This window comes from Poecilia formosa, unplaced genomic scaffold (assembly GCF_000485575.1).
Source record: "Poecilia formosa unplaced genomic scaffold, Poecilia_formosa-5.1.2 Scaffold13, whole genome shotgun sequence".
NCBI classification, from domain to species: domain Eukaryota; kingdom Metazoa; phylum Chordata; class Actinopteri; order Cyprinodontiformes; family Poeciliidae; genus Poecilia; species Poecilia formosa.
Window position 1 is genome coordinate 952,664 of NW_006799952.1, and position 17,496 is coordinate 970,159.

Here is a 17,496-nt window from a genome sequence, read left to right on the forward strand (position 1 = left end):
ATATAATTTTGTAGCCACACGGGTATATACTGTACTATTTAGTCGGATATATATTTAGAATCAAATCTGACAGCAAATATTGTTGAACTAATCAAAATCTTTTGGAAAATAAGCATTAACTTCAGCAAAGGAACACTGAGGTCACTCTCCAGCCCTAAGGCTGTTTCCGAGCTGTGCGGCCCTGACATCTGGTGCCCCGATACGCAGTGTTTTCGTCTCCATTCGTGCCTCAGGGACACCCAGCAACAACTGGTCTCCGGTAACAATCAGCAATATTTTGAGGTGCAAAAGGTCAGCAGTGAAAGAGGTGAGCAGGCATACTTCTGCCTTCGAGATAAGCAAGGAAAGCCAACTGGAGACGAAATGAATAAAATAGAGACACACAACTGTCTGCAGTTCAATGTCATTTGTGTTTCATAACAAGTAAATCAACCCTGTCACAGAGCTTAAATTAATCCGGTGGAGACGAGTACATGAAGCAAGGCGGTGTATGTCTTGGAACAAATAAACCCATTTAATCGTGGTACTGCTACAAAAAATGCTTGAAAATCAAATTTCTTTTTGATACATCATTACCATCTCCGAGCCTGCCGATGAAAACTATAGATATGGAAAAGCACAAAAATATTCATTCCACTGGCAGATTTAGGTTTTACGTAATCACTTGGTTTTTCTAACCTATTTCTTCGGGTCATTTCGAAGCGTCCCAGGCAGAATCCAAACTTGAATCTGACGGAGAATCTGTGGAGAGAGTTAAACATTAGGGTGATGGTAAGCAGGTCTTCCAACCTCACATAATTTGAGCTCATCAACAAAGAAATTGTCCAAATTATCAGAATACCAGTGGAAACAAGCAAAACGCTGATTAACAAATATATACCTAACAACTGTTTCATTTATGTAATTTTCATGATTTTCACTGATTATTTTGAAATCTGCCAGAGGAGTTTGGGCTTTACTGTACGTGTATCTTAAAACTGCACAATGCTTCGGTAAAAATTATGCTGTCATACATTCGCAGTCACAATCAGCTTGAGCTCGTGTCGCAATTACAATCGCTGTGTTTCCTGATATTTTTGACATGGTTCTGCACCTCCAGCGTTTTAAAGAAAGCTCAGATATGGCACGCCCGTTTAGGCAGTGAGCCACACGTCTTTGTCAAAGGCAGCTTTCCACACCTCAGCGAGCCCTTGTTAGTTTCTTTCTGTTTGCTGGGTTTCAGCTACGTTATATTATGGTTTTCTTTTGTGTTTTTCTGCCACAGGGACGCGGTGGACTGGGCTCCATCTTCGTCTGGGCTTCAGGCAACGGTGGCCGCGAACAGGACAGCTGCAACTGTGACGGCTACACCAACAGCATTTACACGCTGTCCATCAGCAGCACCACAGAGTCGGGCAACGTGCCGTGGTACAGTGAACCCTGCTCCTCCACCCTGGCTACGACCTTTAGCTCTGGGAATCCAGGGGAGAAACAGATAGTGAGTGCAAGCACACATCTGCTCCTTAAAATCGTCTACGCATTAGCTCTTGTGTTGCCAGTCTAAAAAAAAAACAAAAACAAACAAAAACTGTCTGCTCACCAAACACTGACAGAGACGCATCATAAATTGAAGTTTTTTGAAGCGTATTTTCACATTAAGCCTTTGTCTGTCATGTTGTAAATAAGCATCAAGCTCTCAGAAATCAGAGCGTCTGATGCGCAACATCCAACGAGGAGAGCGGACAAACCCTGAAAATGTCACACGCTTCTTTCAAGCTGCTTTCCAGCTGATGAAAGGCTTGCCTCCAGGGATCAGAATAACATGAAACAGCTATGAATCTTCCCCCTTTTTTTTTTTCCAAAATACACCAAAGGGCCGCTGCAGGCAAACAAATGCACTTCATCAAAACAGGTGAAATTAAACTTGTTTTCAAGAGGTGAAGCAGCACCGACTTGATTTTTGCAACTGTGAGGCTGCTGGTGTTTGTTCTGAAAGTTATTTCATGCCACGTCTCTTTGTCTAACACTGGTATTTACGATCCCAGTGACACGTAGGTGTGATTGCCGCAGTTGCAATGGGGGCTCTCATGGCGGTCCAGCATGACCTTCGGATCACTTGTGGTTGGGATTTAGTGACCTGTTATTTCATATGAAGAGGGAACAAAATTTAAATTACACCTTCTTCTAGTAAGTCAGAAAACCACTGATAGTTTCCTTTCTCACAAAGACACGAGGACAGAACCATGCACCCTCTCTCACACTGTAAGGCAGTTTCGGTTGTCCAATTAGCCTTAACATTCATGCCTTGGGATCGGGGTTGAAAGCTGAACAACATAGAGGGCACATGCTTGGGCAAAGCTGAACAAAGAGAAACACTTTCGCTATTAAGTGTGATGATTATTGCACAACCACGACACCCCAAATTACCACATAGATGCTTAAAAAAAAAATCTTAATGACATTGTGTTAAAAAAAAAAAAGAAAAGCTTAATCATAATCATCGTAATGATGTTATTTTAAGGAAGTCCCCTGGCTTTTGTTTGCATAATTAAATTAGTCAGAATCACAGAGCTTTTATGGCCATGTGTGCCTGTAGAGGCTGAAAATATTTAGTCAATATACAGACCCTGAAACTGAGGCTGTTTCAGCTGTACAGACACTGCAAAGATAAACCGGTCACACACAAAAAAAACTCTCACTCTTCACAATTTTACTTCAGGCTTGTTTGTTGCATCAAAATCAGTTGTAAATGCCAGTATCATATGAAAATGGCACCTTACCGACCACCACCAAGTATTTGCACGGTGTGAAGTGGAAGGGCGATTTATGTGGTTTCCAAAACAGTTTTCATGCAAGAATCTGAGGAGTCTGTGTTTGTCCTTTACTTTACTCAAATATCAGTAAATAAAATCAAAATGCCTCATGGAGACAAGTAATTTAAGTCCACCTGTTTTTAATTTAATCTCAACATAAATACGGATGTTGTATGAAGGCCTTGGAGCTTTGGTTGAGATCATTAGTGAGCAAACAGCATAATAAAACCAAGAGCACACACAGCAGTGTAGGGATGAAGTTGTGGATTAGCTTAATGCTTCGCTAGGTTATAAAAAAAAAATTCCTATGCTTTAAGCGTTTCATAGGACTCTTCAGTTTATCGTCCAAATTACAAGTGAAAACTTGTGCGTACCACATGCATTTTTTTATGCGGTACATGTTTTGTTTTTTTTACATATCATTCTCATATGTGAAATCCATGAAGTTTTCACTAAAGGAGAAGATGCTCTGGCCAAAAGAAACTACAGCTGATTTATTTTGTTTGAGTTTGTTTGTTTTGCCTACAGGCTGTACACTTGCAACTTGTGTTGCAGAAAACTAAAACTGTCACTCTGAGCACACCATCCCCCAAACATGAGACATGGTAGTGGCAGCGTCATTCTGTGAGAATCCTTTTATGTTTAGAAGAGTCACTGAAGCTGAACAGAGTTGATAAATACAGGCTAATCATGCTAGAAAAACTTGACTGCAGACTGCATATCCCTAAAATGTTTGGCCACATGACTAATAGTTTTTTTTCCTCGTTTCATGAGTTAAATTTTATTTATCTTGTCAGCTTTTATAGCGACATGATTGATATTTTTTTTATTGCACAAAAACAAGCTTTATTTATCCCCTGTGTCCCTTCTAACCACTTTCTACTATCATAAAACAAAAATAATAATAAAAGAAAACCTCTGCCAAGTCTTATAAAAAATACTTCACCTTGTACTAAATGAATACATTTAATGAGAAAACATTTTTTCAGTTGTCAGATTGTTTATGAAATGGCTGTTTGGTCCAGCTCCAAGTGGAACAGTTGTCCTGTTCAGACCCCTGACCGGTTTTGTTTACACCTCTGACACGGAGATGTCTTCAGCTGATAATGGTCATTAGTGCCACAAGCTGTCAGGACAAAAGTTGCAAGCAGATCCTCCATCTCCGACCTTCACTGCCGGTCTTTGCTTCCGGCCTCTTTGTCATTACCAGTGTGTCCTCACTGTGACCCAGACAGGCATCGTTAGCTTCCTGGTACTGACAGACAGGAAGATCAGAGGCGTGCGTGGAGCACTAAGCCCCTTCGTCTCACCAGCAACAGACCTGGCTGGGGCCGACTTGGCTGACATTCGCTGTCCCGCCTGTGACCCCTTTGGCAGGCGTCCATAAACCTGAGACTGAACCTACCGACTCATTCTCTCCTCCTCCCTCTCATTTTTCTTCCATCTTAGATAGCTGCAGGGAAAACTCATATTATCTCTGTCCCTCCCCTGTCTAACACTCAGCTTTCCGCGCCGTGAATTCATGGTGAAGTGTCACATTAGCTCTGTCTCTCTCCTTCTGTATTTATGTGCACTTCCCTCTGTTCTTATTCTCTCTAAGGTGACCACAGACCTGAGGCAGAAATGCACCGACTCTCACACGGGGACGTCTGCCTCGGCTCCACTAGCTGCTGGGATCATCGCTCTGGCTCTGGAGGCAAAGTGAGTTGGAATGACAGATGACTTTTACAGCAGTGCCACTGTTTTGTTTTAAATTTAACATACAGTATCTGTCAGATGTCTGCATGCAGTCATCAGGGACATAAATGGCATTTTAACTTTGGGGTTTTAATAATGTATTTGAACTGGTCTCTTTAGAGTGGCAAATTAATGTACAGCATTAAACTTCGATTTTTAAAAATAAGAAGTTGTGGCATAACTTTTATTTCTTTAGTCCATGCAGGCTTAAAATTGTACACACAATTTACAAATTATCTTATTGCAAAATAAGGAGAAACAAGAGACTTTTTGTAACAATTAACATGTTTTAAACATCTTCAAAAGGCCTTTTGCAATTGTTCTGGGGTTGACACATGCATATGTTCCCCCAAAACTCTTTCATCTCTGTGACACAGAACTGATCAAGCTGACCAACATGATGGCTGAACATCCACCAAGATATTTATGCTTGTGTGTAACCACTGCATTCATCCTCGAAGTGGTTCAAGGATGAACCACTCGTGAAGGTCACCATTCCCCCCATCCCCCAATACTTTAATTTACGTTCACAGGTGTGCCTCCAATTAATCGAAATCAGGTCACCATCTCGAAGCCATGACATCATCTTCATCTGGGTTTTCCCTACAGTGATCCGAGTGTATGCTAACATACAGAATTTAAAGAAACCTTTAAGGAATTTTCAGAAGAACCAGACTAATGAAAACGGAAACAACGTCAAGCCAGCTTTGTGAATCATCTTTGAGCGCGCTCGACTTTTAAAGTGCAGGAATGTTGTTGGTTTTATCTTTACCTCCATTCTCCACCCTGTCTCCACCGGAGCCGTGCGCTCACAGCTGCGACTTCACAGACACCTCCGGGAGTCAACGCTGGACTGACTCCCAGCAGAAATTCTTTCCACAGCAAATTAAGCTTTTGATAATCACTTAATTAGTGAGATAAATCAGCAGCTGCAGCCCGCACAGACTTTCAAATACCTGTAGGGCTGCTTGTGAAGAGTCGTATCCCCGGGAATCTCTCTCATTATCGCTCACGCAGGACTGCAGGTGTCCCGAGCTTCCCTGAGCCATCTAACGTGTTCTCCGTCATCCGCATTATCTGCACTTGTATCTTGCGTGTCTTGAGTCTGTCTTATCACTCAGCTGCTCTCCACTTTGCATAATTCCCCTCATGTCTGCGTTAGCGATGACAGGTGTCGAATCCAATCCAGCGCAGCGTTACAGCACAGGTAAGCCTCCTCAGCCTCCCTGGCTTATCTCGGCGCTGTCAGCTGTGATATATCATGAGAAATGGCCAGTAACTGACAGAACTCGGGTTTTCACCACGTTGACTACCAGTCATCAGGCAGTATTTGGTGCATCCCAGCAGGCACCCCTTCCCTGACAGGCTGCAGTAATAACAGCATAGCTGCTTTATCAGACTGGGCCCACACTGGAACTGCTGCAGATGGAATCGTTCAATGGGCGGAACGTTTTTTGGCTTTCTCTTGTTTTATAATTTTATTATCGTCCCTCTCCCTGCTCTTGGTTGATGTCACATTGAGTGGATCTGCGGGGATCTTGTACATTAATAACTCATGAGAGGATGTGAGGGAAGGATGCTGATGTGGATCCAGGGAGGAGGAGATGCGCCTCGGCGAAGTTCTGCTTCTATTTCAGTCAGCTGTGGTGCTGAGCTTACTAAGCGCTGTGATTCATCGTTTTGTTATTCCAACCTGCTGGAGAGCTTTTCTTCATTGGTTCTTCTGAGGCTGCTCTAATGAATGTCTCTTTATTATATCTAAATGAGAGAAAGAAAAAAAAGTCTTGCTTTTATGAAAGCCAGTACTTTGTGGAAGGTGACCTTGGCCCTGAGTCCCAAACCTCATTCTCCTTGGTTTTACAGCTACTGTTTATCATGTTCTTTGACCTCTCAGCATAATACGTTACACAGTACCATTTTAACTCTGGTATTTTATGGTATCGGTTAGAGTGCCGTGATATCATTACCCCCACGAACCTTTTCACATTTTTATGTCACAACCTCACACTCTTAACGTAATTTAATGGGACTGTGTGTGACAGACCAACTCAAGGTAGTGCCGTAATTAGGACGTAAAAATGAAAGCGTACAGGGTTTTCAGCTCAAAGAACTAAACCAATATTTTTTTTTTTTTCCACTTCACAATTATGCTCTACTTGGTGTTGACATGTCACAGAAAATCCCTGTAAAATACAATGAAACATGTGGTTATTATATGGTGAAATGTGAAAAAGTTCAAGGGGTGTTTAGTTAGTTTAGAAAAACGCTGTAGCTGCTTAGTTATGATGCTTTGGAATAAACCTCCCAGTCTCCTTCGTGTCTCAGGGTGTTATTTTCAAAGATGCCCATTTGTCCTCGCTGCATATGCCGGGATTGATTACATTTCAGTCGTGTCTGCTGTCCCCTGACCTTTTCCATGTCCCTCAGCTCCTCACATTTCCTCTGCTACATTATTGTGCTGTTGAGGTCAGCAAAACCCGACTTTACTCATGACGCGCATAATGTCGAAATTATTACCTTCATCTGTTACATGGCAGAAAGTCAATGCGGTTAAATTGCTCTCGTGCTTTCGGTGTTTCAGCATGAACCTGACCTGGAGGGACATGCAGCACCTGGTGGTGAGGACGTCGTTACCCGGGCACCTTATCGCCGGAGACTGGAAGACCAATGGAGTGGGACGCATTGGTATGTACTGATTATTTTCAGTCGTCCAAATAAAGCACAGATGATATCTTACAATTGGGGATTATGTTTATCCCTCTCTGCTGCATGTGTATATATGTCGTTTTTGTTCAAAGAAAAATCTATTAAGTCTCTCAAAAATGTTATTACTTGTTTGGCAATAACAGTCTTTCCCTCTCTGCAGAGCCAAAGCATTACAGTCATTATAGCCCATCTGAGATTAAATTGCAGATGTTTTTTTTTTTGTTTTTTTTCCAATATTTCACAAACCACTAGCAGCTGTGGCTCCGGAGGTAGAGCCAGGATTCTAAAAATCACAGATTTTTCATTTCAATCTGCAAATCCTCGCATGCTGCAGTGTCCATGGGAAACACAAGGTGCCTATAAAACGCATTTATAAAATGTATGCCTGCTTCCTGTAGCACAAAAACATTCCCTCTATACAGTCTAAAGTTTTAGGATGCTCTTAAAATGTATTTATCCTTCTTCAGTTTGGTTTTGAATTTTTTAATCACTACAATCAACTTTAATAATACAATATGTTTTAAGAAAAGTGTTGCCAAAGACTCTGAATTAAATTTAGGTCTGGACTTGCAGTGGGTCATTTCAACACAATATGTTTTAATCTAGTTACTTATTCCATTGCAGCTCTTGCTGTGTTTTCAGGATCATTTCTGTCATGAAGTGGTGGTTGAGAGGTGGTGAGATTGAACGCTGAGACCCAGGTTGTGAAGAAAATGATGAATTTAATGATGAAAGCTCAAACAGTCCAATACAGGCGGCACGGCAGAGAGCATAGCACACAGCTAATTACCGGTAGCAACTGAAACACAGAAGACTGAAAACGAGAGCTAACACTAACCAGGACTTCGCAGTTCAACTGGAGAGCATAGACGTGCGACAAGGACCCGACAAGAGACAAAGACATCAGGTGGGTTTAAATACACAGGGAGGGTAATCAGGAAAACTAGACACAGCTGGGATCAATCAACAGGGAGGACAGGACCTCACAGAGACTCACGGGGGAACAAGGACACAGAAAAAACCAAGAAATGAATACACAGAAACACAGATAGTCACAGTACCCCCATCCCCCTCAAGGGCAGCTACCAGATGCCCAAAATAAAACAGTCCAAACACAACAAGGGTGGGTGGAGGGGCACTGGACGGGGGGCAAGAGTCCAGAAAACAAAAACTCAGTCCAAACAAAAAACTACCCAACCAGGGTGAACGAAGAACCAGGAGTCGAGGAGGCGGGTCAGGCGGTCGCCGCCGCAGGAAGCAGAGACGTGGAGGCTCGGACGGAGCATAGGGAAGCTCGGATGGAGCCACAGGAAGGCAGAGCCACAGGAAGCTCAGGAGGCAGAGCCACAGGGAGGCAGAGCCACAGGAAACTCGGGAGGTGAGGACGCCACAACAGCGGCAGGCCTGGGCGGCAGGGACGCTTAGGTGGAACTGGATCGCCCATCATCTCTGCCTGGGTTGCATCACGGTCCCACTCGGCGTCTTCCAACAATTCCACCAAGCCAGGATCGGGGAGGAGCGGGATCCATTTTCGCAGAACAGTTGCACAGGCTGAGGCAGTGGTAAACCGTGTGTACAGGGAGCAGGGTTTCGCCACGGTGTCGACCTAGATCCTGGGATCCTTGTGACAGTGTACCTCAACTTAACCTTGCTTTAAAGTTCCTGACAACTTTATGCCTGAACATCATGACCTGTCTTCATGTTGCTGTTTGTTCATTTATCTCACAACTTAAATTCACTAAGGGAAAACATAAACTGATGTTTTCACACCTTTATATCTGTTAGTTTGTTTTCCCACTTGCAGTTAATGAAAACTCAACACTTAAAATTACATTACATCAGACCAATAAAAAATTTAACACAACAATGTGAGCTTGAAGAAAAGCATGTTCAATACTACATAAAAGGTTATTTTCAAAAATAACTTTTAATCTGACAAACCACCCTCATCAGAACACATTTTGATGTATTGAATACATTTTAATAAATAAAGTTTAAAGGTGGACGCAGGTTAACTGTTTACTAATTAGCTTACATTTAAAGATAGTTTAGTTACACTTCTTTTTATTTAGGCTGGCATGACAAAATGTCGCATGAATTCATTTGCCAGACATAAATAAAGTCATCTGGCCACAATCAAATTAAATTATGTTAGTTGCAAAACACATGCAACCCGTATAATATTGCATTAAACAAAGATAAAATGTGAATGGAAAAGCCTCTGGTGGAATGTTAAAAACATCCTGTAATTGTATCACTTGTAGCACCTTCTTCAGTGTGTAGAGCTCCTTTAACATCCCGCCCCAACAGGACTGAGGCCCCCATTTCAGATCAGCCCCCTCTGATACAAACCCTCTGAAGTGTTTGTGCTGATGTGCTCTATTTGGTGTAGATTATGTCCCAACTTTGATCTCGAGTGTCCAAAGGCCATTGCAACAAGAATCATTCAGCAGCAGCAATTCTCTTTGCATACTGCTGACGTCTTTCTCCCTTGAGACTGTATTTGCCCTCACCCACCAGACCAGCAAAATGCAAATGATCCTGCTTTTATAGATAAGATCGTACCTACCGGTGGTCAATAATCAAGTGTTTTAATTAACAACGCCTGGCTGCTACTTTTCCTCTTATTTCCTACAAAGGCAGCAAAGTTGTACCAAACCAGACTAGATCCTCTTTATGTCTGGAGAATATTAAAGAGGATGTATTATGTATTTCACATTTTGCACGATTTTGTACTTTTGTTTTGGTCTCCACTGCTTTTAAAAATATAGCCCAAGCACTTACAAAAAAAAATAAATAAATCAATCTGTTTTTGGCAATAAGTTAAAAATTTTTGGTGTCTGGAAAATTATCTATTTCAAAAACCTTTGGAATGTAACGTCACAAATCAGCAGCCACTGCCCCTCACCTAGCAACCCCATCAAAGCCCTACCCGTAGCCTAGCAACCACTACAAAGCCCAAAGAATGTTATGAACATGTTTCATACAGCCCATAGACCTATCCTAACCTGTTCAAGGAAGCACAACAGCTCACCTTTAAAGTTAAACGAGGATGTACTTTCCATGACCACTGTGGCTTTTCCCATCAACTCTGCTCCTTTCAAAATGTTCAGGGACGTACACACCATGTTTACCAGTAGGAAAATGTTGTGGACATTTGTGGAAAGAGGCACTAAAAAGGCTTTCACACAACAAAAGCCAGCTTCTTATGTCACCCTCAGTAGTATCTTTAATGCTCGGCTCCAGCACATAAAACTGTCTGTCCATGCTTTGTGAGGAAGGGGATATGTTTGTTTACTTTGGCTGTTATTCTCCTGCCAGCGTCTTGTCAATCAGACAGACACACCATTCAGGCAGCTCCGATGAAAAGGAAATGTTCTTGTGTCTCCCTAAAGATCTTTTGCATTTGTTAAAAGGGCCAAAAAAACATACTTGTGTTATTGGTGACTGCAGAAAGGGGAAAGTAGCTGGATAGTGCTGTTAAAGATCGGTGGGGCATTTTAGGGATTTCAGAAAGTCCTCTGAATTAAGGCTCAAAATTGTGTTTCTGAAAAGATGTTCTGAAGCTGTGGCCTCTATATCGTTATCTCAATGTCATTGTTGTCCATCTATTCTCTTTTCTCCTCAGTGAGTCATTCGTATGGCTACGGCTTGCTAGATGCAGGCTCTATGGTGAGTTTGGCACAGAACTGGACGACAGTGGGACCACAGCACCAATGCGTTCTGACGATGCTTACAGAACCAAGGTTAGAACAGTGATTCAAACTGTGTGTGTGTGAGTGTGTGTGTGTGTGTGTGTGTGTGTGTGTATTTAAGCATTTCATGTTGTAAGGTCTATTTTTTCCAACAAATACTACATTCTGAGGACCCACAAAAAAAGGTGCTGTATTTGGGTGAGGTGCGGTTAGGTTTAGGGTTAGGCGTTTACTGGTTAGGAATAGTATAGGGTAAGGGCGGGGCTAATCAGTTCTTGGTTTACTTCATAAGTAATAAAAATATAGTACACAAAGTCCTGCTAACTGTTTGTGATTATCTATTTAATGATTACATGCACACATAGCTGATTTGTTTAACTTAGTTGTCTGCTAAACGTATTTGACAACTTTGTGTTTCGATCTGCCGACAAACTTTCTGAAGATGCTGATTTCACTTTTCAGCAAAACTTGGCACCTACCCATTCTACCTAAAGTACAAAGTACCTACACCTGTTTTGAAAGCTGTGTTACCTGAATAACTGACCTGACCCAGTGCATTTAATTCCAACTTTTTATTAGACTAAATTTTGTTTTTTCATCAACTGTAATCCATAATCAGCTAAATTAACAGAAATAATCTCTTTGCATGCATCTGTCTGTGTATTAAATCTACCTAATATGAATGTAAACAAATTTACTTTTCAAACATATTTGAGTTTGCAAGTGAAGCTTAACACAATCCCTGTTTAAAAACAAAGCCTGAAAACTTACAGTAAAACTGTTTTAAAACTAACATGAACATGAAGTTGCCAAGTCTTGCGTGTTTAAAACAGATCCCAGAAGTAGGATAAATATTAGCACATGGATAAAAGTTATGTAACAGCATACAAGATTCACAAGATTCGTTTTTTTTTTTCTTATTTTCAAAGTTTTAGAACTGCTAGAAGTGGTGGAACAAAACAGGTTTTGGCTTCCTGTGGGAGGAAGATGTGTGTGTGTGAACAGCAGAGGGTTTTAGTTTTATTAAATCCATTGGCTGGCTCCTCATCCCTCCCAGCATCTGCCCTGAGGTCGTTGAAGACGTTTAGATTCTTAGCACAGTGTGATTGCCTGTGTCCGTTTTCCGCAGACACACAACATTAAACACTCTCCACTCCTCTCGTCAACCCTGCAGGGACATTGGGAGCAAGCTGGTGTTCAGCAAGAGCGTCGATGCCTGCTGGGGGCGACCGGAGTACATCCGATCTCTGGAGCACGCTCAGGCTCGCCTCACTCTTTCCCATAACCAGCGAGGAAAATTGGCCATTCATCTCATCAGCCCACTGGGAACACGTTCCACCCTGCTGTTCCCAAGGTACACAGTTAAACGCGGCTCTTCTGATGCCCCTTCATGACGTAAACCCTTCTCTTTTAGACAGACTCAGTACCGGGGTGTATTCAGCGATTCCCACACACACACACACACACACACCACACACACACACACACACACACACACACACACACAAATAAATAAATAAATAAATAAATAAAACAGAAAATAAGTTTTCTCTTGTTGTCTATTAAGGCCCAATGACTATTCTTCGGAGGGGTTCAACGACTGGGCCTTTATGACCACCCACTCGTGGGATGAGAACCCGCAGGGAGAGTGGACCCTAGAGATAGAAAACGTTGCATCTAATGGACGTGACTATGGTAAATCGCTCATTATCATTAATCTGTATACATTACTTCAAAACCACAGCAATGTCAGCATCAGCTGCCCCCTCGCCAACTCCAATCTCGCTGCATGTTTTCATGCTTCATTAAAAAGGCCTTTTCAGTTCCTCTTTTATTCCTCATCTAATGACAGGGTGTGTAATTAATTTTTTCTTTCTGCTGCCCAGAGGAGAGCCTCTCAGAAGCACATCCAGATTAAAAGTTGACGGCCGTTACAAGAAAACATCTTACAGCTTTTTGATCAAAACCTCTGAACAAGGTTTTCATTTCAAACATTGGGGGCTGCTGCTTTTTCTTTTTCCTTTTTTTTTTTTTGAGCTCAGAATCCAGCTTATGGTTGAGGAGAGTTAACATCTCTATGTTTATCCTGTGGTACTGTTTACTCAGAGCTGCAGAAGAAATGAAATGGGAGTACTTTCTCTTCCTCTGCTGGTGTCGATCCTCCTCCTGAGTTGTGTTTGGCCCCGCTCGCATCACTTGCTTCCTCTCCTTCCGCCCCCACATCCTCTTCTCAGCCGGTTCACTCTGTTCCCCCACTGAGAGCGGCTAACTTGATATTTACCTCCATCTCCTTTTGCACTCTCACTTCTTTGTTTCCCTCTCACAGGCGTGTTGAGTCAGTTCACCCTCACCCTGTGGGGCACGGGACCCAGCGTTGTTAACCCCTCGTCGCCCGACTTCCCTCGACCTTCCAACAACAGCTGCAAGACCTTTGATGCCCAGCAGATCTGTATTGGTGAGAACACTGACACGCACAATTTAAACTGGATCAAAGAACACGTTTCAAAAATGTCCATGCATTTTTTACTCTACAAAGTGAACTTGAAGATAATTTATCGGGCTTTTGTGATGGAGCAATACACTGTGGACCATAACTGCGAAGTGGAAGGAAAATAGCGTATGGTAGCTTTCAAAGTCTGAAAGTATCCACATGTATTCTCTCCCTTTTTTCTTTTTTCTGATACCACTTAATGCATTCCAGAGAAATAAGTTGCCTTCAGAAGTCATGTAGGTAGTAAACAGTGCCCGCCTCGATGTAATTTACTCTCACTGTAAGTCCAGCTGAAAACATCAGTGAACAGACGGCTTCATGAGGTCCGAGGGAGGACAAGAAATATGGGCTTTGAACATCTAATGTAACAAAAGCAGTGCTGCAAAACTGAAAACCTGTCGAGATGTTAGCCTCAACTGAAACTGACAGGCAAGTAGAAGAGTAAGCAGAAAAGATGGATCGGGTGGAAGAGTATGTTGACAGGACAACTTTGAGCGCTGCCCTTCATAAATCTGGCAAGAAGAAATTATAAGAAGCTACGATTTAAGTTTGCCGCAACGTAGACGGCGCTGCAGGAGGCAGAAACGTTTAATATTAATTTTACTCATTGCCCTCAAAATATGACCAAAGTCCAGAGTGAAATCTAAGACAGAACATATGGCAAGTCTTGAAAATTCACATTCACACTCTGAGCTTAAACTTATGCTATAAATGTTCTTCAATAATGAACAGCAAACAAAATTCAGGATGTACATATGTAAACTCCCATAGAAACAACAAAAACATGGTGTGAATACAACATCACTAATCTTTTTTTTTTTACCACTTTGAAGTTCATGGTTTTAACATGACATAACATGGAAACGTTTAAGGGATGTAAAGACATTTCTCTGGTACTGCATTGTCTGGGTTTCAAACAATGCAGTACCAGAGTAATGCATTGTTTCAAATGCCTGTTATGAAACAGGCCTCGGGTCTGCGTGTGTTTGGCGTCGTGGCGTCTGCAACGCAAATGTTGTGAATGCAGATGAGGCGTTCACAGGCCCCCTCGTGCATCTGTTTATTTGTGCACCATAAATTAGCACGTTGCCATATGTCATACAAGCGTGTTGGGCATAGTGGGAACAGCAGGTGAAAATAAAACCACAATAATGCAAGAGCTTCCGACAATCTCAACAGAGACGCACAAGGTCAGAAATGTTTTTTTGTTTGTTTTTTTTTTTCCCCCTTTGATCCGTCAGACTCTCTCTCCTTAATCATCCAGATTAAATCTGCTCTCACTGCTAATCCTTTCATTCACACACCCCCAGTTTCCTAATGACTTCCCAGACATGAAATCCAGAACTGCCAGAAATGAAGCTAAATATATGAGAGGAAGAGACAGAAAAGAGAAATTTTCTGTCAGCGCAAGAAGATAACTACACTTGGGGAGATTTCTGGAAAACTTGAAAAATATCTAGGCGCTGCTAAAGGAGTAAAAGCCTTGAGATGATTAATAAAATAGCATCTCCCAGCACTGTGTGAAGACAAATAAAGTTTTCTCTAATCTTGTTTTACGCTTCTTCTTTTTTAATTTAGGCGAAATAAACTTCAATTCTGATCTACTACACCGGATTCTTCTTATAAATGTTCTCATTTAGGGATGGAGGACAATCAACTGTTGCTATTTAAGGGTTTAAACCCAGAGAAAGCTAAGAAAGCCCAGAAGCTGTGTTACTGATATATTGCATCCATCCACTGATTTCACCTTATCTGAAATTGGGTCACAAGAATAACAGGTCCAGGAGGGACGCTCAGCCATCCCTCGGGAGAGTTCAGGGCCTGCAGCCAGAAGATCTAATCTATCTTAGTCAAAATGACATCAAGTTGAGAAACGGCCTCTTCACACTGTTTAATCATAGCTTTAACTTCAACATCGTGTTGCCTCGTGATTCGTGGAACGTCCAGAGACTTGAACCCCAACTGGGTTTGTGCTCCGATGTCCGGAATATTTTAGAAACTACGGGGAAAAATATAAAATTGAGCCTGGAAAATGAAGAACTTGCAGGAAGCCTGTTGCTGACCACAACAGACCAGAGCAGCTTCCCTATTACTGCAAACGAGGCTTCTCCGCTTCAGGCTCTACCTGACCTCTGACCTAGAGGGAGCAGTCTACCTTTCAGTGTTTTCATTATGTTAGAGTGTAAAATATGATTCTATTTTTTCTCTCATTTGTATTTCATGCAGTGATTCTTTTATTTTACCGACAAAAAATAAAAAATAAAATAATGACCTCAGAAGTTTAATTTATTAAAGCAACGATCATCAAACACATGAGATCACAGTAAAATTGATCAGCTAAGAGCAACAAACACATTAGATGAAGGTTCCTGATGACCATCGCTGCAGCAGGGGAAAAAAAAAAAAACATCCTCGTCTTGGTCAGCCGTTTGAAGATCATCTTTTTAAGCCAGATGTTTTGAATAGATGACGTTTCTGTTCTCAATCTCACTAAAAGATTACATCTGATGGAGGCTTGAGGGTATTAAATCATTCATCATGTTGTCCATTCGGTTTAAATAAGGCTCAGCTTCTTCAGACGGAATTTAACTTTAATTAAAAGTGGAGAAATTAACTTTACAAGAGAAGGTTTGGAAACAGATTGACGAGCTGATTCCACTGACGTGTTGAAATTGTTCTTAGCTGATTATACTTAAACTTCTCATTCATTTATGCAATGTACCCACTCTACTTCTTGGATGTTTTGTTCAGGCCAGATCATTCGGAGCGCACTATATGTTTCCAAGTACTTATTGTTGTGCTTTTCAATGGACATACTTGAAAAGGATGTGATATTCAGAAAGCACAGTTACTCTTACGTCAGCGGCTGGCTGTGGCCTTTAGAAGACATATTGACATCCTAACAGACTGTGTAGGCGACGGGGGGGGAAATATTTGTGTTTCAAGGTAAAACCAGTATGATGAAGGAGGTTTTCAGGAACATTCTCAGAAATCCTTTTAGAACGTTTCTGCTAAATGGATTGTAAGAATCTCCTCTTTGGCATTGTGATTACTGGAGCTTATGTAATGAACACTGCAGCTCGTTGAGGCATTAAAACACACCCTGGTGCACCAGTGTTAACATGGCAGTTATGTTATACAAAGAAAGCTTGACTGGGGACAGTTTTATCTCCTCTTTTTATTTATTTATTTGTTTATTTTGCACAAAAAAACAACATAGTATCACAGTCTGACACATGAGAGGTGACTCTTAAATATCATAACTGTCTGTCAAGAATGCGTTAACTTCATAGACATCAACTGGTCTATTCCTGTTTCAATGTTTCTTAAAAAAATATTACTGATTGTTGTTTATGTGCCATTGCTGTTTAATTCATTTTCCTTCTGAAAAATCTGTAAATGCAGTTTAGATTTAGAAAATATTGCGTATGATTATTGTGAAGCAGCTCATTTACACAACATAATGTTATTACTCTTGCCAATCTGATACCAGATTTTATCTCTAAAGCTGTATTTGTTTGAGGCTCTAATAGGTTGATAGACTAACCCTAACCATTTCCCTAAGATGCAACATAATTATTTTTTGTTATTGTTTGATAGTTTTTTTTGTTTGTTTGTTTGTTTGTTTGTTTTTATCACAGTAAATACATCAAATATTGTCACTATTGCAGATCCCTGGTTTTCAGCTAATATCTCTTTGGTCCAGACATATTTTAGGTGCCGGATTTTACTATACAGTGTATTTAAATTTTTTTTAATTTTGTATCTTTTTTATTTACAGTTTCAGCTTAAGAAATGGGAGCATATTTGGTTTTGTTTGTGACAGGCTGCTGGGAACAAACTGCATGGTCAGGTTCAAGGGCTGGAATGAAATGAGAAAAAAAAAATTCATCCAGTTTTAAATGAAGATCTTTAAATGACCTTCAGCCGATTAGGAAGATATATTAAACGAAAAGTTGTAGCGTTAGTAGCTTAAGTCTTTTAACAATTATGAGTAGTTTTTTTTTCCCTTTAACTTGCAAAAACAAAACAAGATTTTAAGATTAGATAAGGCAAAGTTTTAGATTTTCTTTAT

At 41.2% G+C, this 17,496-nt stretch overlaps 1 protein-coding gene across 3 annotated transcripts in view; it reads left to right on the forward strand.

The window, feature by feature from the left end:
* Window positions 1–17,496, forward strand: part of furinb (furin (paired basic amino acid cleaving enzyme) b) — a 125,805-nt gene that overhangs the window by 104,717 nt on the left and 3,592 nt on the right. For all 3 annotated transcript variants that reach the window (XM_016668041.1, XM_007545496.2, XM_016668040.1), the window contains 7 exons: window positions 1,265–1,477; window positions 4,393–4,493; window positions 7,111–7,214; window positions 10,864–10,981; window positions 12,105–12,284; window positions 12,498–12,625; window positions 13,257–13,385. In XM_016668041.1, the coding sequence (XP_016523527.1) occupies window positions 1,265–1,477; window positions 4,393–4,493; window positions 7,111–7,214; window positions 10,864–10,981; window positions 12,105–12,284; window positions 12,498–12,625; window positions 13,257–13,385 (973 nt within the window). The remainder of the gene's footprint in view (window positions 1–1,264; window positions 1,478–4,392; window positions 4,494–7,110; window positions 7,215–10,863; window positions 10,982–12,104; window positions 12,285–12,497; window positions 12,626–13,256; window positions 13,386–17,496) is intronic.